At 44.6% G+C, this 24,110-nt stretch overlaps 1 protein-coding gene across 1 annotated transcript in view; it reads right to left on the reverse strand.

Annotated features, from left to right (window-relative positions):
- The window catches only part of cacna1g (calcium channel, voltage-dependent, T type, alpha 1G subunit), a 1,015,897-nt gene that overhangs the window by 144,822 nt on the left and 846,965 nt on the right, over positions 1-24,110 (reverse strand). The window contains exon 19 of the mRNA XM_078570777.1: positions 22,852-22,975. Within this exon, the coding sequence (XP_078426903.1) occupies positions 22,852-22,975 (124 nt within the window). The remainder of the gene's footprint in view (positions 1-22,851; positions 22,976-24,110) is intronic.

The following is a 24,110-nucleotide window of genomic DNA, read 5'->3' on the forward strand; positions in this document are numbered from 1 at the left end:
GTTCATACCCCATTCTAGAGTTTCAAGCACATAATCTGGGCTGCCACTCCGGTAGTGCACTGAAAAAATACTGTATGTCAGAAGTGTGATCTTTTGGATTGGATGTTAAATTGAGGTCCCAACTACCTTCTCAAATGGATACAAAAGATCCTAAGGCACTATTTTAAAGAACAGGAGTGTTAGAAAGATTTAGAGCACAGAAGGAGGCCATTAAGCCCTTAAGTCTGTGCTGGATGTTCTTCTCTGCCATCACTGACATTTATTCCTCAACCATAATAATCCCTCAGATAATCTGGTTATTATCACATTGCTACTTGTGGGATCTTGCTGTGTGCTAATTGGCTGCTGTGTTTCTTACATTACAACAGTGAGTACACTTAGTAAAAAGTGACAAAAGACACAAGTATTTAATAGGCTGTAAAGTGCCGTGAGACATTGTGAGGCTGTGAAAGTCACCATATAAATGTAAGTCATTCCTTTTTTCCTGGAGTGTAACTAGACAAAAACTGCCTTCAGAGCAGGAGAGAGAAAACTGTGGGGACCCAGGGGTGGAGGGGCTTGTTGATAGGGGGGTTTGTTGCAGGGGTGGGAGGGGGCAGGGGCGTTGAGAAAAGTGCTGTGCAACAGAATCCTTTTGAATTCTAAACTAGGATTCTCATCCTACAGTAGAAGGAGGAGCTGATGAACAGATTCATCAAAGTTTTGCTTGCACGAGAAAACTTTCAGCTGCAAGCAATTACTCCTTGGCTTCCTAGTCCAGTGTGCTGTGTATGGGCATGACAGACTTCAGCAGTCTGGCAAACTGTCAGACACTTGCGTGCAGACCATGGAGAATTCCCCTCAAAACACCAAGGGAAGTATTAGAGGAATTTCCAGGGAAATGCTGCTGTTGAACTATAAGCTGGAGGGAAGTCAATGAATCCCAAGGCCAATAATTTTCCCTTAGCATGTTCCACATTAGGTCTTATTAAAGGGGATAGCACACTGAATCATAGAGCGTGAGCTATGGCAGTCATTCAATCAAGGCCACTCAAAGTGGTTCCTGGTGGACCGCTGTAACACTGGGCTAGATCAGCCATGTTCATTGAACAGACTGTTACTCAGAATTAACCTTCTAAATTTGTAACCACACTAAGTCTAAAGGATGCCCACTAAGAAAACTTGGAAAGAGAAAAAAGCTATTTGGCCCATTAAGCCCATGAGTGATGTCCTCAGACATAAACCTGGTCCTGCCATCCTTGCTGTAATCTCTTCTCCATCCCCATGCGAACCAGATAGGAACGTGGGGATTGGAATTGGCCATTCAGCCCCATGAGCTTGTTCTGGCATTCAATGAGGTCATGGCAAATCTGTATCTTAACTCCATCTGCCTTGGTTCTGTCACCTTTAATATCTTGGGCATATTAATGCATCCATTAACATCTCTGGAACATTCAGTTCTTTTTTGACAGGTTTTGGTTCTTTTTTAAAGGTGTCACTTTTTCTGTGAGTTGGTATTAATCCATGTTTTGTCACGGAATCCTGCTTGTGTTGATATGTTTGAAGCATTTGAATTTAAATCAATTAGAAACAATTGATGAAGGTGTGATGGGTTATCATAACTATTAATTCAAATCAAAACATTCAGAAAGTTACTTCCAGTTTCCAGCTGAAACCAAGAGGGACAATCAAAGAACTGAGGCCAAGTTGAAGAAGTGAATTTTAATTCCAATTCTTAGACTGTAGCACCTTGGTTAAACTTGTAGTCTACTCTGTTACTAAAGTCTGTTCAACTGTTACATTTATTTATGACATGGTGCTTTCCTGAGGCAAATAGGTTGACATGAGTTTAAGGTTAGGGTCAGAGTGGTCTTTTTTGTTAAAATGTAGCATATTATCCATTTGTGGGGTAAAGCTCCCTCTATAAGAACATAAGAAATAGGAGCAGGAGTAGACCACATGGCCCATCGAGCCCACTCTGCTATTCAATACAATCATGGCTGATCTTGGGCTTCAACTTCATTTTCCCGACCGCTCTCCATATCCCTTAATTCCCCAAGAAGCCAAAAATCTGTCTATCCAGGCCTTAAACAACAATGATGGAGCATCCACAATCCCCTGGGGTAGAGAATTCCAAAGAATCACAATCCGTTGAGTGAAGAACTTTCTCCTCATCTCAGTCCTAAATGATTGGCCCCTTATCCTGAGACTGTGCCCCCGTGTTCTAGATTCCCCAACCAATGGGAACAATGGCCCTTAACTTCCACGCTCCCCAGCGTCAGATTTGGGGGGGTTCTCCAAAGATACACTGGGGAATCCCTCTGGAAAGTTCCGAGGTAAGGGTTTGCACGGCAATTGCCCAGAAGTGCACACTTCCTCTGGACAATTGCTCTGCGCTGGGAACCATCTGAAAATACAGCTTAAACCACAAACTTCGGATGGTTCCGCCAGGATTACACCAATAGTTACTCAGAAAAAGCTAGAAGAATTAGAACTTCTTCTAACTTCTGACCCAGACCGACCCCATGGGACTCCCCCCACCCCCCCTCGGGATACCCCCACTCCCCCCTCAGGACTCCCCCATACCCCCCACCGACCTCCCAAACCCCCCGACCTCTGAACCCCCACTCCCCGACCTCCAACACCCCCACCTGCCAATCCCTCAGCCCCCCGACCTCCGATTTCCCACCCCTGATCTTCCACTCCCCCGACTTCCAACACCCCACACTCCCCGACCTCCGACACCCCCACCAACACCCGTCTTTAGACATCCCCCGATCTCCGCCACTCCCCCACCACCCCCCCCAACCTATATATCCCCCACTGCCCCCACCCCTGGAGATCGGACAACTCCTCCCCACGGACTTCCAGGGCCCCACCACCCCCACCCACCCTGGACCTTCGACTGACCTCCGCCCCTGATGTCGGTCCACCCCTCCAACTCCCCTCAGATTTCCAACCACCCCCACAGTCCCCTCCCCCAGAACCTCAGACACCCACCCCATGACCCCCCTGGACCTCGGACACCACTCCCCCATACCCCCAACCAACTTCAGAAGCCCCCACACCCTCCCTCACTCCCACCCCCCAACACCGACCCCCACTCCCACCCCCCTCTTCCCGGTAACTTGGACCCCCTCCCACAGACTTCTCGCCCCACCCACTGGGCCTTCGACCGAACCCTCCAACCGACCCCCACCACCCCCCACCTCCCCTGACCTCCGACCGACACTCCCCGAACTGTCCGTGGACAACCCCCCCCCGCCAAATCCTATCGACTTATCTCCCCACTGGCCTGCCAACTTCCCTGGCCCTTTAAATTTACTCACTTTACAGCAGCAAGTGTCATAATAAAGGGGGCGTGGACTCCTTGAATCTGCTGGATCTAGGCTTCGCTGAGGCTATGAGGAGCCTTTTGATGCAGGCCCGAAGCGGCTCCAGCAAACCTAAGTGTCAATGTAGTTTTCAATACCAGGTAAGTAGGTATTTATTTCTTCTAATTCCTGTGGGCCAGCACTTTCCAACGCTAGTCGGAAGTTATGGCCTGATCTCTCAGCGTCCATCCTATCAAACCCCTTCAGAAATTTGTAGGTTTTAATGAGATCATCTCTCATTCTTCTAAATTCTAGAGGATATAAGCTCATCATAGGATAACCCCCTCATCCCAGGGGCCGATCTAGTGAACATTCGCTATATCACATCCAATGCAAGTACAACGGGAACCTATGGAACCCCAATCTTACTGGCACCGCTGTGAATTGCCCATTTCCCATACCACCCAACCTCACTGAATATCATTGGACATTTCGTGAAAATCCTAGTCGGTTTTGTGGTACAGGTTGCTGCCCACTAAAGACGGTTTTAAAACTGTTCCCAGCTAATTTCACAATAGATTCGTGCAGCTTCTTTGCTTTAGGTTGGATCTGAATCACAAAAACTCACCTCCTCAAAAAAAAAATTACCTGTTTTAAACTGAGTTACATAAAATGGCCAGGAAACGATTTTTGTGGCATTAAATTGAAATCACAAACCCAAACTTCTTGAGAGGAACTGGGAGCAGAGAGTAACGGAGAACAGAGAAAGACAGATTGAGGGAAGGGAAGAATGCAGAAGGAGGCCCTTTGGCCCATTGTGCTGGTGCCAGCTCTTTGAACGAGCTAATCAATTAGCTGTGTAAGTCTTTTCCTTTTCAAGTTTAACATCCAATTCCCTTTGAAAGTTATTATTAAATCCACTATCACCACCCTTTCAGGCAGTGCATTACCGGTTGTAACTACTCACTGCTTAAAACAAATTCTCCTAAACACTCCTTTGATTCTTTTGTCATTTATCATAGAAGTGTGCCCTCTGGTCACCAAGCCAGCTGCTAAAAGTGAGAGAGGAGCGATTCAGGTCAAAGAAAGAAACAAGAGCTAGAGATTCACTCCTTTCTGCAGCATGAGTATCTTGGTTTTCCTCTTCAGTACCTATGCTGTGAGTGTCATTTGGCAAAAGGCCTCATCGCCAGGAGTTTCAAACAAGCACCAAGATGGAGCTTGACCGGTGGTGAGAAGAGCCCTCCCCGTCAGATCCTTCATGCATACCCGGAGACTCAGTGCCACCGCACGCTGTCTTCAAAGTAGCAGGTGTGGGAAGAGATAGTCGCCCACCTCTTTCTGGAATGTGCCTTTGCAAAGAAAGGGAAAGAGATGCTATGGTTCTTGTCGAGGTTTATCCTGTACAGTTCCATTTGGCAGGACTCTAGGGCTGCTCCCAGGGGTGTACACCCGATACAAACATTAACCTCTGCTGCGGGTACATCAATGGTGAAAGACTCTCTTTTGTCTGCCTGAAACTTGCTGGTCTTCTGAGGCAAAGGGCTGACAATGATTGAGTGTTGCACACTGGCATTTTGCAAGATCCAGAAATGTGGGTATGGCCATCACCTAAAGTCATCCAGTCAATGAGGGGCTGGAACCTGTACAAAACCCCTTGGGCTGTATGCACCAGTGAATGTTTGACATGAAATGCAAACAGATATTGTAAATATAACCTGTAATTGTAAGTGTAGTAAGGCACCTCAGAATGTGACATACGGTAATTGACAGAAATTTGATTCTGTTGCACTTTAAGTAATGTCAAATTTGAACTGTTACGTAATGTACTTTTACAAATTTAATGAATAAAGTATATTTTCTGAAAAGGAAAACTTTGTTGTGTGTGTGTGTCTGCCACATGCAAATACCAAATTAAAAAGCCATCTGAATGTTTAGTTAAACTTCAGCTTTTTCACATGTTCTTTATTTACACCATGGGCCAGAGATCAGAGAATGTTGACTGCACAAACAAAATATGAAATAGTAAGTACAGATGCAACCCATGGGCATTTTAAGCATCCCACAGACATTTTCTTTTTAAACACTTGTATATTTGTGCTGGCAAGCTCAAAAATACCAAAGCTGACACTTCAATTGCACGTCAAAAGAAATGATGGAGAGTTTACCTCAGAGTGCCAGGGAATCCATACTCAGAAAAAGCAAGGCATTTTTAATAAGATCCGGGATCTCATCACACATGACGTACTCAAATCCGTGCAGTACTGTTTATCATGCAGAGCGGAAACCTGTTTAATGCCAGATGTAAAGTTTATACTGCAGGGTGGTGTTGCAAGACTGTTTAATACTCTGATTATACTGCAGGGAAATATTTGTGATATTAGTAGTGCAGGTATGTACCATGGAGCAATATTGCAGGCTTGTTCAATAACCTATTTACAGTGCGGAGCAACAGCGCAATCTAATTATTCATTTATACTGTGGCTCCATAGCACATTCTGTCTAACACCTTGTAGATAACATAGAACTTTATCACAGGCCCATCTAATACCACATTTATACTGCGGAGTGATGCAGCAATTCTGCTTAATGCTACTTTCAATGCTGTAAATGCTCCAGTAGAAGGGCTTCTGCAATATGATGGAGCTGCTGGTGCTCCAGCTTTGATTCATTTACATGTGACATACATTCACAGTAGTGACAACAAAAGTGTTGTCTTTCAAACTTACAGCATTGACCCCAGAGATACTAACACAGCCTTGTTTATATAGCAACATTGACCCCAGAGTTACATGCAGACCCCTGTTTATATAACACTGACCCCAGAGTTACTCACAGAGTCTTTTTTATATAACACTGATCCCAGAGTTACTCACAGAGCCTTGTTTGTATAATACTGAACCCAGAGTTACTCAAAGAGCCTTGCTTATGCAAGGCTGGCCCCAGAGTTACTCACACAGCCCTGTTGATATAACACTGACCCCAGGGTTACTCACAGAGTCTTTTTTATATAACACTGATCCCAGAGTTATCGCAGAGTCTTGTTTATATAACACTGATCCCAGAGTTACTCACAGAGCCTTGTTTGTATAACAACACCGACCCCAGAGTGACTCAGAGTCTTGTTTATATAACACTGAACCCAGAGTTACTCACAGAGCCTTGTTTATATAACACTGACCCCAGGGTTACTCACACAGCCTTGTTTATGTAACACTGACCCTAGAGTTACTCACACAGCCTTGCTTATGTAGCACTGACCGCAGACTTACTCGCAGAGTCTTTTTTATTGAACAACACTGACCCCAGAATTACTCACAGAGTCTTGTTTATATAACACTGACCCAGAGTGACTCACAGAGCCTTGTTTATTTAACAACACTGATCCTAGAGTTACTCACAGAGCCTTGTTTATTTAACACTGACCCCAGAGTTACTCACAGAGCCTTGTTTATTTAACAACACTGATCCTAGAGTTACTCACAGAGCCTTGTTTATATAACACTGACCCCAGAGTTACTCACAGATGCTTGTTTATAAACCACTGACCCCAGAGTTACTCACAGAGTCTTGTTCATATAACACTGAATCCAGAGTTACTCATAGAGCCTTGTTTATGTAACACTGACCCCAGAGTTACTCACAGATGCTTGTTTATAAACCACTGACCCCAGAGTTACTCACAGAGTCTTGTTTATGTAACACTGACCCCAGAGTTACTCACAGAGCCTTGTTTATATAACAACATTGATCCCAGAGTTACTCACAAAGCCTTGTTTATTTAACAACACTGATCCCAGAGTTACTCAAAGAGCCTTGTTTATCCAAGGCTGGCCCCAGAGTTACTCACACAGCCTTGTTGATATAACACTGACCCCAGAGTTACTCACAGAGCCTTGTTTATATAACACTGATCCCAGAGTTACTCACAGAGCCTTGTTTATATAACAACACTGATCCCAGAGTTACTCACAGAGCCTTGTTTATTTAACAACACTGACCCCAGAGTTACTCACAGAGCCTTGTTTATATAACAACACTGACCCCAGAGTTACTCACAGAGCCTTGTTTATATAACAACACTGATCCCAGAGTTACTCACAGAGCCTTGTTTATATAACACTGATCCCAGAGTTACTCACAGAGCCTTGTTTCTATTACAGCACTGGCAGTGGGTATAAATGGCTTCAGCAAGGTGCAATGCAGTGCCAACTTTGCCTGGTTTGCTATCCACATCCTTGCTGATAGTGGAACTATTTCTTTCCCCTCTTTGCACAGAATGTTTTTTTCCTGGCCTCACTTCATTTAAGTGTCTGCCAGCGAACAGTAATTGATGTTTAACAAAACGTTAATAAGCCCAGCAATAAAATATGACCATGTGTTGAACAACCCTCCAGCATTGTTGCTATAAATAATTAAAACGTCTTCTATCAAAGTGATCTTTTAATCGCTGTATCACATGTCTAGTGATGATTCACTAAAGCTGTAGATGCAGGACTGTAACCTGCCTGCAAGTTTCAGGTCTTGTACAATAGATGTTATTACTTCATTTCAGACTTTGGGCTCAGATCTTAAACAACTTCACATAGCTGTCAAATGCCAGCACAATGATGTAGCTTTGATTTAACTCATTGGCAGCCAACAAGTACTTGGCTCCTCTTCTCAGTTGGCACTTAACTGTTCATACATATACCGTGAAGATAAGACCATCACTAACTTTACTAAATGTTAGCTGTAGCTTAATTACTCTTTACCCAAAGGATGGTGAATCTTTGGAATTCTCTGCCCCAGAGGGCTTTGGAAGCTCAGTCATTGAGTATGTTCAAGACAGAGATCGATAGGTTTCTACCTATTAAAAACATCAAGGAATAAGGGGATAGCGCAAGAAAATGATGTTGAAGTAGAAGAGCAGCCTTGATCTCATTGAATGGTGGAGTGGACTTGAAGGGCTAAATGGTCTACTTGTTACATTCTTATGAGGAAATGTTGAACAGGTTGGAACTCTGTTGATTGGAGTTTAGAAGAAGGAGAGGTGATGGTATTGAAACATGAAAGAATCTGAAGGGGGGCATGATAGGGTGGATGCTGAGAGAATGCTTCCTGTCATGGGGGATATCTAGAACTATTGGGCAGTTTAAAATAGGGGATCTACTGTTTAAGACGAAGATGAGGAGGAATTTCTTCTCACATGGAGTCATTAGTGTTTGAAATTCTGCTCCCAAGAGAGCAGAGGAGGCTGGATCATTAAATATATTCAAGGATGAGTCAGACGGATTTTTAATCAACAAGAGAGTCAAGGGAGATTGGGGATAGGCAGGAAAGTGGCGTCAAGGCCACAATCAGATTAGCCTTGATCTTATTGAATAATGGAGCAGGCTCGAGGGGCTGACTGGCCTACTCTTGCTCCTATTTCCTATATTCCTATTCCTATAATTACTAGAATACTAAATTACACCTCTTTATTTATCTATTCCCAACTTGCCAGCTCCCCTGTAGCCCTGTGCAATTTTAAAGCTATCCACAGGATTTGACTGATTCGAAAGAAGGAACTGAGGGGCTGAAGCTGGGCTTGTTCTCTTTGGAGCAGAGAAGGCTAAAGGGAGGTTTGGTAGAGGTGTTTAAAATCATGAAGGGTTTAGATAGAGTAAATAAAGAGAAACTGTCTCCATTGGCTGAAGGGTAGATAAAAAGAGGGTACACATATAAATGATTTCGATGTGGGGAGCAAATGCAATATTTCCAAATTTGATGACACAAAACTAGGTGGAATGTGAGTTGTGAGGAAGATGCAAGGAGGCTTCAAGGGGATTTGGACAGGCTAAGTGAATGCAAAGAACATGGCAGATGGAATATAATGTGAATAAGTGTGAAGTTATTCACTTTGGTAGGAAAAAACAGAAAGTGTTTATGTTCAAAGGGACCTGGGTGTCATTGTTCATGAGTCACTAATGAGGTGCAGCAAGCAATTAGGAAGGCAAATGGTTTGTTGGTCTTGATTGCAAGGGGATTTGAGTACAGGAGTAAAGATGTCTTGCTGCAATTGTACAGAGCCTTGGTGAGACCACATCTGGAGTACTGATTGCAGTTTTTGTCTCCTTATCTAAAGAAGGATGTACTTGCCATAGAGGGGGTACAACAGAGGTTCACCAGACTAATCCTTGGGATGGCAGGATTGTCTTATGATGAGAAATTGAGGAAACTGGGCCTGTATTCTCTAGAGTTTCGAAGAATAAGAGGTGATCTCATTAAAACTTATAAGATTCTTACGTGGTGTGACAGGGTAGATGTGGATAGGATGTTTCCCCTGGTGAGTGAGCCTAGAATTAGTGGACACAGTCTCAGAATAAGGGCAGGCCATTTAAGACTGAGATGAGGAGGAATTTCTTCACTCATTGGGTGGTGAATCTTTGGAATTCTCTACTCCAGAGGGCTGTGGAGGCTCAATTACTGAGCATGTTCAAGACAGGAATCGATAGTTATTTTTATTCATTCATGGGATGTGGGTGTCGCAGGTTAGGCCAGCATTTATTGCCCATCCCTTACTGCCCTTGAGAAGTTGGTGGTGATCTGCCTTCTTGAACTGCCATAGTCCACGTGGTGTAGGTACATCTACAGTGCTGTTAGGGAGGGAGTTCCAGGTCTGCTGCCCTTGTCCTTCTAGATGGTGGTGGTCGTGGGTTTGGAAGGTGCTGTCTAAGGAGCCTTGGTGAGTTCCTGCAGTGCATCTTGTAGATGGTACACACTGCTGCCACTGTGCATTGGTGGTGGAGGGAGTGAATGTTTGTGGATAGGGTGCCAATCAAGTGGGCTGCTTTATCCTAGATGGTATCAAGCTTCTTGAGTGTTGTTGGAGCTGCACTCATCCAGGGTATTATATCATACTCCTGACTTGTGCCTGGTAGATGGTGGACAGGCTTTGGGGAGTTAGGAGGTGAGTTACTCGCTGCAGGAATGCTAGTCTCTGACCTGCTCTTGTAGCCACAGTATTTATATGGTTAGTCCAGTTCAATTTCTGGTCAATGGTAACCCCCAGGATGTTGATAGTGGGGGATTCAGTAATGGTAATGCCATTGAATGTCAAGGGGCGATGGTTAGATTCTCTCTTGTTGGAAATGGTCATTGCCTCGCACTTGTGTGGCACGAATGTTACTTGCCACTTGTCAGCCCAAGCTGGGATATTGTTCAGATACTGCTGCATTTGAACATGGTTTGCTTCAGTGTCTGAGGAATCGCGAATGGTGCTGAACATTGTGCAATCATCAGTGAATTTCTGACCTCATGATGAAAGGAAGGTCACTGATGAAGCACCTGAAGATGGTTGAGCCTGGGAAACTACCCTGAGGAACTCCTGCAGTGATGTCCTAGAACTGAGATGATTGACCTCCAACAACCACAATCATCTTCCTTTGTGTTAGGTATGACTCCAACCAGCGGAGAGTTTTCCCCCTGATTCCCATTGACTCCAGTTTTGCTAGGGCTCCTTAATGTCACACTCGGTCAAATGCTGCCTTGATGTCAAGGGCAGTCACTCTCACCTCACCTCGGGAGTTCAGCTCTTTTGTCCATGTCTGAACCAAGGCTTTATTGAGTTCAGGAGCTGAGTGACCCTGGCGGAATCCAAACTGAGCGCCAGTGAGCAGGCTATTGCTAAGCAAGCGCCCTTCCATCACTTTACTGATGATCGGAGTAGACTGATTGTACTCAACCACAATCTGTAAGCTCATGGCCCATGGTAGTAATTAGCTAAGTTGCCCTGCTTTTTGTGTACAGGATATACTTGGACAATTTGTCGCACTGCCATGTAGATGCCAGTGTTGTAGCTGTACTGGAACAGCTTGGCTAGGGGTGCAGCAAGTTCTGGAGCACAGTCTTCAGTACTATTGCTGGAATATTGTCAGGCCCCATAGCTTTTGCAGTGTCCAGTGCCTTCAGCTGTTTCTTGATATCACGTGGAGTGAATCGAATTGGCTGAAGACTGGCATCTGTGATGCGGGGGACCTCCGGAGGAGGCCGAGATGGATCATCCATTCGGCACTTCTGGCTGAAGATTGTTGCAAATGCTTCAGACTTATTTTTTGCACTGCTGTGCTGAGCTCCTTCATTATTGAGGATGGGGATATTTGTGGAGCCTCCTCCTCCAATGAGTTATTTAATTTTCCACCACCATTCACGACTGGATGTGACAAGACTGCAGAACTTAGATCTGATCTGTTGGTTGTGGGATCACTTAGCCCTGTCTATTACTTGCTGCTTATGCTGTTTGGCACGCAAGTAGTCCTGAGTTGTAGCTTTACAGTCTGATGCCTCATTTTTAGGTATCCCTGATGCTGCTCCTGGCATGCCCTCATGCACTCTTCATTGATCCAGGGTTGATCCCTGGCTTGGTGGTAATGGTAGAGTGGGGGATATGCTGGGCCATGAGGTTACAGATTGTGGTTTAATTCTGCTGCTGCTGATGGCCCACAGTTCCTCATGGATACCCAGTCTTGAGTTGCTAGATCTGTTCGAAATCTATCCCATTTAGAATAATGGTCGTGCCACACAACACGGTGGAAGCTATCTCCAATGTGAAGGCAGGATTTTGTCTTCACAAGGACTGTACGGTGGTCACTCCGACCAACGCTGACAAGGACAGATGCATTTGTGGCAGGCTAATTGATGAAAAATGAGGTCAAGTATGTTTGTTCCCTCACCACCTGCTGCAGACCCAGTCTAGCTACTATGTCCTTTAGGACTCAGCCAGCTCGGGTCAGTAGCAGTGCCACTGAGCCACTCTTGACGAAGGACATTGAAGTTCCTCACCTGGAGTACATTCTGCATTCTTGCCACTTTCTGTGCTTCCCCCAAGTGGTGTTTAACATGGAGGAATACTGATTCATTGGCTGAGGGGGGTGTGGGGGAGGGGGGGGTGCGGGGTGGGCTTTACGTGGTAATCAGCAGGAGGTTTCCTTGCCCATGTTTGACCTGCTGCCATGAGACTTCATGGTGTCAATGTTGAGGACTCCTATGGCAATTCCCTCCCGGCTGTATACCACTTCTGCTGGGTCTGTCCTGCTGGTGGAACAGGACATAGCCAGGGATGATGATGGTGGTGTCTAGGACATTATCTGTAAGGTATGATTCTGTGAGTATGACTATGTCAGGTTGTTGATTGTCTAGTCTGTGAGACAGCTCTCCCAATTTTGGCACAAGCCCCCAGATGTTAGTAAGGAGGATTTTGCAGGGTCGACAGGGCTGGGTTTGCCATTGTCTTTTCCAGTGCCTAAGTTGTTGCCAAGTCGTCCATCCAGTTTCAGTCCTTGTGGGCTTCATAGCAGATTATACAACTGAGGGCATTTAAGAGTCAACCACATTGCTGTGGGTCTGGAGTCACATGAAGGCCAGACCAGGTAAGGACGGTAGAATTCCTTCTCTAAAGGACATTAGTGAACCAGATGGGTTTTTACGACAATTGACAATGGTTGCATGATCATCGTTAGTCTTTTAATTCTGGATGTTGCCATGGTGGGATTTGAACTCAGGTCTCCAGAGCTTTACCCTGGGTCTCTGGATTACTAGTCCAGCGACAATGCTGCCACGCCACTGCCTCCCTTGATGCTGGGCACTAATCTGGATACTAATGACATCAAGCGATATGGGGATAGTGAGGGAAAATGGAGTAGAGGTAGATGATCAGCCATGATCTGTTTGAATGGCGGAGCAGGCTCAACAGGCTGAATGGCCTACTCCCATTCCTATTTTTTATGCTCCTATATTTAAGGAGATTGGCTAAAGAAGGCAGAGGTGACATGAGGGGAAAATGTTTTTGCACAATGAATGATTCGGATTTCTGTGCACTGCCAGATAAGGTGGTGGAAAAATTCAGCAGCAGTCTTCAAAAGGGGATTCGATAAATACTTGAAGGGGAAAAAAAAATGCAAGGATGGGGGGAGGAGCTGGGCAGTGGGATTAACTGGATTCCTCTTGGGAAGGTCCAGTGCATGGCCTCTTTCGGTGTTGTACTATTCTATAACTATAAAAAAACAACCTCATGCCCAACGTTCTCTAAACGTTTAAAAATGTAAGTTTCTTCCTTGTTTGTTCTTGGCTTCATGATCGTGAATATACATCAAACTGGGATGTGACTCTGTGCAATGAGTGTCCCAGTTGATGGCCGAAGGAGCTGGACAAGCCCTAGGCTGGCCCCGGCTCAGTCATCATTGTTTTCCTTCTAATCTCTCTCTCTTAATTTTATCAATGTAATCCTGTTATTTCCTCTCATTCATACAACACAGAATGAGGCCATTCAGCCCATCAAGTCTGTGCCAGCTCATTAAGAGTTACAATTCCCCGTTCTTTGCCCAAAGCCTCTCCTTTACCATGTGAACATTCCAAACATTTTGAAAAATTAAAGCCTACGTTATATCTTCCTCCAGTTCTCACCCTTCAGTTTGAGTTGGGAACAAGTTCTAAAGTGCTGAATGGTTTTTAAACGATAGTTCTGCCGACATCAGCTTTAAGAATGATGTGTGCATGTGTGTCAAACTGGGAAGTAACTGAGCGATAAGCATCCCAGTTAGTGGTCTCAAGGGCTGGCTAAGGCCCAGGTTGGTAAACTTGTGGCACTGTAATGAAAGTAGCCGTGAAGCTAGTGTTCGTGGTGTGAGTGGGTGAGCCTTTAATACTTGATCTGTTCCTTTAGTATACAACCCAAGATACTGCACAGACACGAGTGTGTTAAGCATGATCCTGTTCATAGCACTAACAGTGATTTCTATTCTTAAATGTCTAATGGAAACCATTTAATGATATGGAAGAAGTCAGCTTGATAAGGGATGAAATGATAGTGGGAAGAAACTATAGATCAGCAGGGGATCAGAGATTGAGTGGGTGGGGAGTGAGGAATAGTCAACAGCAAAGGAGGTCAGTTTTTTTAGCAGTAATAGTTGATGGTTCAGTACACTGTCAGTGATCTTCATCCCCTTAAAAGCAACAGCATTTATACCAGAAGAATAAAAGCTCACACCATTGCTGCAAGTGTATCAAGAAGTTATGTGCAGTTGCCAACTGCTAAGTGCTATGGACATGATTTACTACAATGCTTTAGCTGTAGAGTTGCATTTTTGTGGGGTTGGGCCGATTCTGGAGACCTTTAAAAATGGTGGGTGGGGCCTGATTCCGGGATTCCTGTCCCCATTCCCAACACTGGCAATTTTCACCAGCATGAGTTAAGGGTACAGGTAGTGAGTCCGCATTCTACACTCACTACATGGTCAGTCCTTTTGTCGGGGTGGGCATCTCATACTCTCCTCCAATGTTTGTGGAGTCAGGCCAGTTTCTCGAGGACATGTGGTTCACGACCACTCAGAGGAGTTGTGAACCATAGTCTGGATGCAGTAACCTTTTGAAAGGTATGTTTAAAAGGTCTTATCCATGCCCCCCATGCCAACTCCACGTCCTCATGTCCCCTTCACATCCCCCATTCCCCTTCCAAACTCTCCATGTTCCCAATGCCCTCTCCATGCCCCCATATGGACCCCTGCATCCTTCATGCTCACTCGCCCAGAATGCACTATAGAAACAATGAGCCATATAACAATGCGAAACATCCATTCAGAAAATATGCTTCAAAAACAACTGCTGCCCTTACAACCCTGTAGAAGTGTCAATCAAACATAGCCATTATAGTATCAATAACAAAAGCTTCACCTCACTTCAGTCCTCTTAATCTTTCCCAACTAAATATGTAGATATTGAAAGAAACAGTTCAAAGAAAGAATAACTTTCTATAACTTCATAAAAATGACAATCAATCGAAGCAAACACTCCACTCCACAAGAAAACTGGCCCCGGTGGAGCTAATCCATTAGTGAGTCTTGGAGCTCAGCTACGCATTCGTAATTAGGCTATCTGGAGAAACAGACGTTTGGTCATTTGTTTCTGTTGATACCGTTCACAGATGTCCTCAGGAGTGGCAAGGGGAATGGGTGGGGGCATGACGAGGTGTGAGGGGTGAGAGCTTAACAGCCTTTAGTACAACTGCAACAAAGTCCCAGAGAACCGAACTAGGCCTTCCAACCAGCCCGCCTCACTACTCACCTGCCTCCGTAACTGTGTCCGACTGCTTCCAGGGTCAGCAGGCCTGACGCGATCCCAGCCCCCCAGAGTGAAAATAGTGCATTTGGGGGCTACTTATAAGGAGATAGGTCTGCCGAGTTGGGAAATTTCCTGACTCGAGCTTCCCGCCTCCTTGGCGAAAATCCGGCTCCTAGTCTTTACTATTTCCAACTTCCTTTTCCATCCTCGCAACTATTAGACCTGAATTCTTAAGATGGTGTCCCAATGCTTACTATAGCGGACAACTGAAGTCAATTGTGTTGAAAATCGTGGGGCGATCATGTTGACCTCATAACTGCTGCCACTTGTGACTTGACCAGAACAACCAATGCTGTGGTCAAAGGGATTCAAACAGGACAAGTGGGACACAGAGCCTAATTGCTATGTCATATTTGAGTATCGGAGAGAGGAAAAGGAGATACAAGGCAGTTGTTGGAGAGGATGGTTGGGTTGAGTGTGGGCTTTTGAGGAAGGCTGTGTTGAGGGCAATTTTGAAAGGCAAAAAGTATGGAGAATAAGGAATGGAACTTATTACAAATGTTAGCTAGTACTGGGCTCAGAGAAGGTAGCTATGTGGTTTGAAATATCTGGGGAGATATTGAGGGTCCAGGAAGTTGGTCTTATCAAGGAGATAAACTTGGTGAGGACTGAGTGAGGAGGGAGACGAAAAGAAGCTGCTAGGTGATAAGAGGTCAGGGTTTGGTGGGAAATGGGAGGAGGGGACAGAAAAGGAAGATTGTGTGGCAGGAGAGGAGGGGAGGCTGATGCAGGAATATAGAGGAATAGGTGGTTGAGCAGATAATAACCTTGATCATTGAGATTAAGAATTCCATGGGCTCCTCACGGTGTTGAAAGTGAGAATTGGGTGGGGGAGGGATGGGGTAAAAGAGCAGGGTTGAAGGACATGGTTTGTTTTTCAGGAGGAGAGTTTGATTTTGTCCTTACCCTCTAGGATGATCCTGGAGTTGTTGAAGGATTTGTCTGTGAAGAGGAAGGCTCATTAATGCTTAAGGTGATACATCCAGACCCGGCAATAAATGGCTTTGTTGGTCTTGCATCAGGTATGGTCAAGCCTATGACCATTAGCCACAGGCTTGCAGAAAAGGAAACTCTACTGGGGGAATGGTGGGGTGGGAAGCTGTGAGGAACAAGGAGACAACAAGTTATTGAGAGCACAGTGTCGAGCAGGTCAACGCTGTGTGATGTCATTACAGATGGAGGAGAAAGAGTTGAGTTTTTGACAGTGTGTTAGAAAGTGGATAGTCTTTTCCCAGGGTCAGCAGGTGCGGGTTTGGAGCTGGAAGTGGGAAGGGAGAAGTGGAGGTTTCTCTACATTACAAAAATGACTACACTTCAAAAGTATTTCACCTGCTGTGAGGGACTTTGGGATACCCTGCGATTGTGAAACACATGACATAATAGCCGGTTATTTCTTCCAGGAACCAAGCAGTTGATTGAGAATGGCAGAGTCTTTGAGAGAAACCTCAGAAATGGAAAGCTCTGTAAGGTGGCAGGACGAGAGTTGGCTGTGGGTATGGGTGAAGTACATGATGTGCAGGGTGTGGAGAAATCACAGGAGAAAGGGCTAGAGGAATTTAGGTGTGCATTGAAATTGGCAAAGGGTTGTCACATGGTGCAGAGGCTAAACAAGGATAGAAAGCCCAAGTCTTTGGCAAGGGAGTTCTGAGAGGACTAAGGAGGGAGTGTAGAATAAAAACTATGAAGGAGTGGTGAGAAGGATCATTGAAGATGAGCTGCTCACAGGAAGAGGAGGTGCCAGTGGAGTAAGGGGACAAGGAAAGATGAAAACTGGGTAATATGTCCCATGCCACCACAATGACAGTTCTGGTTGGGGAACTTGCACTTACAAAGTTGCTTTACCAAGGAAGGATTAGACACTGAGCATGAGATGGGATGAGGGTTACAAGAGGTGGACAAAAGTACAATTGAAAAGGCCAGTTTGGAAAGGCTTTTGAGGAGTTTCAGAAAGAGTTCCAGTGCTGGAGCATGGCGATTGAAAGTTGCACCAACAATGGCAAAGGGAAAAGATGGTTGACACATAGGAGAGAGTCAAAATAGTGAACGAGAGGCTTTGCCCTGCTGCATCTCTAGGGGAATTGGCAGCTTTCTGGTACCCCTTCCAAATAGTCATCCTTCATTGGGGAACCTATGTAGGGAGAGTTGGCGGCTATTAGATTGTGGGGCAAACTTGGCGTTCCAACATTTCAGCACTTTCCAGCATGACTCACTGAATTACAATCAGGAGCAAGAACCCGAGCTGATCTTCTGGTTAATACAACTGTGTCACATTATGCTGCCTCTATAACTAGGGCACTGGGTGTGTGGTTTTGAGATTTCCTTTGAAGTTTGCAGCCGGAACAGGATTGTGCAAAGGGTTGCCTAATGTTTCAATTTATTTATAAGTTTATCTATCTTTCTGTCTCCATCCATTTCTTTGACTACTTATTTATCCTACAAAATATAACTGTCCCTATCTGTCTGCCTTTCCATCTCTGCCTATCTATTACAGTCCCTATTTATCTATCCTTCCATTTATTCATTCATGCATTCGTCTGTCTGTCTCACTCTATTTATGTTCCTAACTCTTTCTGTCTATATTTCTTTCTATTGGTGGCAGTTCAAGAGGGATTCTCTGGAAAAGTCTCTGCCCAACGCTGGATATGTTGTAAGGCATTTTTAATATCCCTTGTATTTCTGTTTGTGTACAGCAGTAGAGTAACCACACCACATTGCGGAGCATAGCGCCCCCACAGGCGTGATCGATGTCTGGCAACTCCAGATCAATGCTTTCAATGTAACCGAGCAGGACACTTTGGGAGCTGTGCAAAGCCAAAACATGAAAATGCACAGGAGACCCCTGGAGGCTTCATGAGGTTGACATGGCACACCAAGAGGACACACAACCGTGCTTCTTGGGGGGAGGTCAAAGATCTGGATTTTCATTCTGGAACGAGGACATCTCGGTTAATGGCCATCTCACAAACTTTACATTGGACATGGGAGCTGGTGTTACAGTCCTATTGGACAAAGAACCATGGCTGAGAGACCTCTGGCTCTGAACAACAGACACACCACTTTATGGGCCCGGAGGAATCCGACTTCTGGTCACTGGCATGATTCTGGAACTGTTAAGATATGGAGGGGAACAAATCTTTCAGCTGATGCACACTATCTGTAAACCAGTCTTTTTCTCTCTTGAGAAAAAGATATCAAGACAACCACTGATGTAAATTATTGAGAACTACAAGTTCCTGAGAGCTCCAACAAGAAAGATTCACTCGCTGGGATTTCAGTTCTGAATTGTCTTCTCTCTTTGCAGAGCAGGTTTGTTCACTTCCGTTACAAGTGCCAGAAGCCCCTCATTGGTCAAATCAGTCAACCACTCAGATGGTTACCATGACACCTCAATTAGATGACAGTCAAGAGAGGAATCTGCAATGAGAAGAGCCTTCACCTTCGGCTCCGATGCCAGCTGGAGAGATGAACCCTAAGACCACAGAGTAGACGCAGCAATTCCCAACCAGCATAACAGTGCCACAAACAACACTGGAACCCAGTATCAGCCATCCATTGATGATGACACATCACACCGCCAAACACAAAGGGGAGCTTATTACCAAGCCACACCCTCACAACAGAAAGAGGCATCTTCCATCCTAGCTTGCATCACAGTGAGCGGCATGAAGAGTAGAAAAAAAAACTTTATAGGGAAAAGCCCAGAGTTCATCCGCCCCATAAAGGGCAGGCTAAACCTAGTGATAAATCTATCGCTACAATTGGGAAATTAACAAAGAACAATTCAATGCCAAAAAATGGAAAAAGAGGATGAAAAGACACCCAGATGCCAGAATTGCCTCTAATTAACCAAAGTTCACCTGCAATGACAGAGCTTACCACTCCTCTGACAATAGTGAGAACAAGATGTGGAAGAGTTATAAGGCCTCCAGATCATCTGAACCTATGAACTCAGAAGGGACGATGGGGTAGTAATAATGATGTAAATACACGGGGTAAACTGGGATAACTTGTAAATACATTGGACAAAGGCTTTGGGGGAGGTGTACTATGAGGGTCTGGCACATAAAGGGTTAACGTGGGACTGGGTACAGTACCGCCCACACAGTGATGTAAGAGAACACATGACATGTACTGAGACGGTTAGTGTAGTGTTGGACAGAGCTGTGTGTAGAAGCAAGCATGGAGACAGCTCCTAGCTTGGACCTTTACTGTACCTATGTATAATGTTATTAGTAGTTAATAAATACTTGCTGTTGGACTACCTAAGACTACGAATATCTTAATAGGACCCACCGAACTACACCCAACAATTGGGACAAAGGGAGAAGAATTCTGGCTGAAGACATTATCACTGGGGCTTATATTGGACTTTTCAAAAATAAGGAGAGTTTAAACTGAACAGGGGCACACCACACGGACATGACAGGACATGTTATTAAGATGCTGCCAGACCTGCTGAGTTTTTCCAGGTAATTCTGTTTTTGCTTTGGATTTCCAGCATCCGCAGTAGCTTTTAGCTTTTTGTTTTTATCTCCATGTTATTAAGGTGGTGGCCCAGATTAATTGCATCCAGACGCTTTGCCTACAACTCTCATAGACAATGGCCTCTCTGGATATGTGTAAATGGCTTTCTTCATGCTGTTTTAAGATGCAAATTGCTGGAGTGCATCTGGAGACATCCCCCTGCTGAGAACAGGAAATGACCACATGCAGGTGGACTTGCATAGCCATGGTGGAATTGATAAGGCACTGAAACCCAATAGCATGACCTGATTCGAGGTAGCATCTTACATGTCAAGGGACTAGACCAGAAAGGGGTATAAAGCCACAGGCCACAAGGGTATTGTTGCTGCAGCCAGGGAAGCGTGACCTGGTCAGTCACAGGAAGTCATGCAGAAAAATGTGTTCAGCAGACTGACCACCCGGGGATGAGCTCCTGCACACGGGTCTTACTAAGCAACTGGTGTTGTAAGTATATACTATTGCTTAGTGGGTTAATAAAGGTTTTTTACAAAGCGGAAATTGTACCCAAAGTCTTATAATACTCATGGGGCTGAATTTCCACCAAGGAGGCAGGAAACAGGAGCTGGGTTTTTTTTAGGTCAGAAACCCATGTCCGAGGGAAAACAGATTAAACGTAAGAAATAGGCATAGGAGTAGGCCATGCAGCCCCTTGAGCCTGCTCCGCCATTCAATAACATCATCTGATTGTGATTTTCACCCCCGATTCCCTTGTCAATCAAAAATCTGTCGAGCTCAGCCTTGAATATATTCAATGACCCAGCCTTCACTGCTCACTGGGAAAGAGAATTCCAAAGACTAATAACCCTCTGAGAGAAGAAATTCCTCCTCATCTCTGTCTTAAATGGGAGACCCCATTAAAGTCAAGATTTTCACATGGGACATGGGATGGGCAGGCTCTCGAAGCTGAGGGGCCAATTAGACACCTTCCCAGCTTCAGAGAAGCTCCCAGCTGCAGTAAAAGGTAAATAACTGGGAGGGCACTTCAACAAGAAGGTGTCCTGTCGGCAACGTTTTATAAAAAGTGAATAAAAAAATAAAAAGCAGCCAGGACAACACTATGGGGGATGTGGGGAACCTCGACTGCTCTACAGGGTGGTGTTTGTCTGTACCAGTACCCAGGCAGGCAGGGAGGGCCTGTAGGCCTGCCATAAGTCCTGCAGCTGGGCCTTCTGCTAGGTGTCCATCTCTAGGCATTTGAACTCATCCTGTCACATTGGGAAACTGGAGGCCAACTGGAAGTAACATGTGCTGTGGATAAAGGGGAACCGGTGGATATACTGCACTTAGATTTCCAGAAGGCATTTGATAAAGTGCCACATCAGAGGTTATTGTGGAAAATAAAAACTCATGGTATAGGGGTTAGCATATTGGCATGGATAGAAGATTGGCTAGCTAACAGGAAGCAGAGAGTAGGCATAAATGGGTCTTTTTCAGATGGGCAAGATGTAACGAGTGGTGTGCCACAGGGATCAGTGCTGGTACCTCAACTGTTTATATTTTATATAAATGACTTGGATGAAGGGATTGAAGGGATGGATGATAAATTTCCTGATGACACAAAGATAGGTAGGAAAGTAAGTTGTTTAGTGGCCATAAGGAGGATACAAATAGATATAGATAGGTTAAGTGATTGGGCAAAGATCTGGCAAATGGGGTATAATGTGGGAAAATGTGAAATTGTCCATTTTGGCAGGAAGAATAAAAGTGAAGCATATTATTTAAATGGTGTGAGATTGCAGAGCTATGAGGTGCAGAGCGATCTGGGTGTCCTAATGCCTGAATCACAAAAGACTAGTTTACAAGTACAGCAAGTAATTAGGAAAGCTAATAGAATGTTATCATTTATTGCGAGGGGAATTGAATACAAAAGTAGGGAGGTTATGCTTCAGTTGTACTGGGCACTAGTGAGACCACATTTGGAGTAATGTGTACGGTATTAGGCATCTTATTTAAGGAAGGGTGGAAATGCATTGGAAGCAGTTCAGCGAAGGTTTACCAGACTAATACCTGAAATGGGTGGGTTGTCTTATGAGGAAAAGTTGGATAGATTAGGCTTGTATCTGTTGGAGTTTAGAAGAGTAAGACGCAGCTTGATTGAAACATATAAGATCCTGAGGGGTCTTGACAGGGTGAATGGGGAGAGGATGATTCCTCTTGTGGAAACTCTTGTAGAACTAGAGGTCACTGTTTAAAAATAAAGGATCGCCTATTTAAAACAGAGATGAGGCAAAATTTTTTCACTCAGAGGGTCATGCATCTTTGGTACTCTGTTCCTGAAAAGGTGGTGGAAGCAGAGTCTTTGAATATTTTTAAGGCAGAGGTGGATAGTTTCTTGGTAAGCAAGGGGGTGATAGGTTATTGGGGGTAGGTGGGATGCAGATTTGAGGTTACTATCAGACCAGCCATGATCTTATTAAATGGCGGAGCAGGCCCGAGGAGATGAATGGCCTACTCCTGCTCCTTGTTCATATGTTCTCCAAAATGGCTGGCACAGGGTATGGTATCCTGGTATTGATAGGTCGGCCAGCACCAGCATTTTCGGGGCCGGTTCCCCTCCACGCCCGATTCTGTTTCTGACTTTGTGGTGGTGGGGTGGGGTGGGGGGGAGGAAATGAGCCCATAGATTTACCCTTCCCTCAAATCTTGGATGAAGCCAGATCAAAAGTGGCATACCTTAAATTCTTCAACCACCAACAACTTCTGGTTTGCTGTCATATTCAAAGTTCATTTTCAAAATGCACGTTTCAGCATATATTATGAAGGACCAGGAGACCCATTCCAGTTCATCCCATATTATAAATAGATCTTAGTCCTCTATCCCACCGTAAACTACTCATAGGCATTGTAAGTAAACAAATCAAACAGGCTGTAAAGAATCAGTTGGAGAAATAAAACCTACTGCACTCTTAGGATCAATCTTCGGTCTCTCCATGGCAATAGTAATGCAGTTCAGGAAAATAATGACCAGGACAATGTGGTCGAACATCTTGTGTGAAATAATTTTGCTGCAAATGAGGCGGATCCTGAAAAAGAAAAATATCCATTTACCCTTTACACAGAACAAATACGGTAAGACATGTGCAACACCTCACAAACTGGTGACCAAACCAGGCAGACATGACCTAACTCTACAAGTTCAAAATCTTGCTGGGTTTTGATGGAGTAAATAAGGAGGAACTGTTTCCAAAAGCAGAGGAATCAATAACTGGAGGACACAAATTTCAGATAATTGGCCACAGAACCAGAGGCAACATTATACTCAGCAAGTTGTTGCTTTCTGGAATGTGCTGCCTGAAAGGGTGGTGGAAGCAGATTCAATAGTGACACTCAAAAGGGAATTGGTTAAAGATTTGAAAAGGAGAAATCCAGATGGATTGCAGCAGTCTTCTGTGGGCCTCTACATTCCTACCTTTCCATGTATCCTGCCAGAATTTTCAGATCCACAGATCCACATTTTGAATTTGCGCTGAGTCACACAGAATGTGTGCTGGATTTCTCAGGATTCACTGATTAGGGTTTTTTTGGTTCTGAGATACCATCTCTGTGACTGCTTCCTTCCCCTTGTTACAGTCCTTTAGTGCTGCAGCTGCCTATTTGAGGAATTGGTCTACCTTCATTCAGGTGATGCTGATCAAGTAGCGAAGAGCAGAACTGCCTTGGAGAGAGCAGAGCCACTGGGTACATTTAAACAGATAAACATATGAAATACTTGCGTTTATATAGTGTCCTTCACAATCTCATTACATCCCAAAATATATTTATAGTGAATGTGGTGTTTTTTAAGAGTAGTCACTGTTATAATGTAGGAAACAGTCAGCCTGATGAAATAAATTGATGAAATAAATGACTGGATCATCTACTTTAGATATTGGTTGAGGGGTAAATATTAGCCAGGGTATCAGAGAGAACTTCCCTGCTCATCTTCGAAGAATGCTGTTGTGTTCTTCTGTTGGACATGAATGTACCAATCATATGAGAAGGATTTGGAAAACAATAATGTGGGTTCTTTATTAGAAGATAAGGCTATGCACAGATAATGTTAACTGGGAGACTCTGAGGCACATGTGATCTCGACTCCTGTTGCTGTACACTGAGTATAGAGTCATGGAACTAATACATCACATCCTGTGACAAGGGGGAATTGATGACAGCAGCTTA

The sequence above is a fragment of the Cetorhinus maximus genome, chromosome 24 (genome assembly GCF_964194155.1).
Source record: "Cetorhinus maximus chromosome 24, sCetMax3.hap1.1, whole genome shotgun sequence".
In the NCBI taxonomy this organism is placed as follows: domain Eukaryota; kingdom Metazoa; phylum Chordata; class Chondrichthyes; order Lamniformes; family Cetorhinidae; genus Cetorhinus; species Cetorhinus maximus.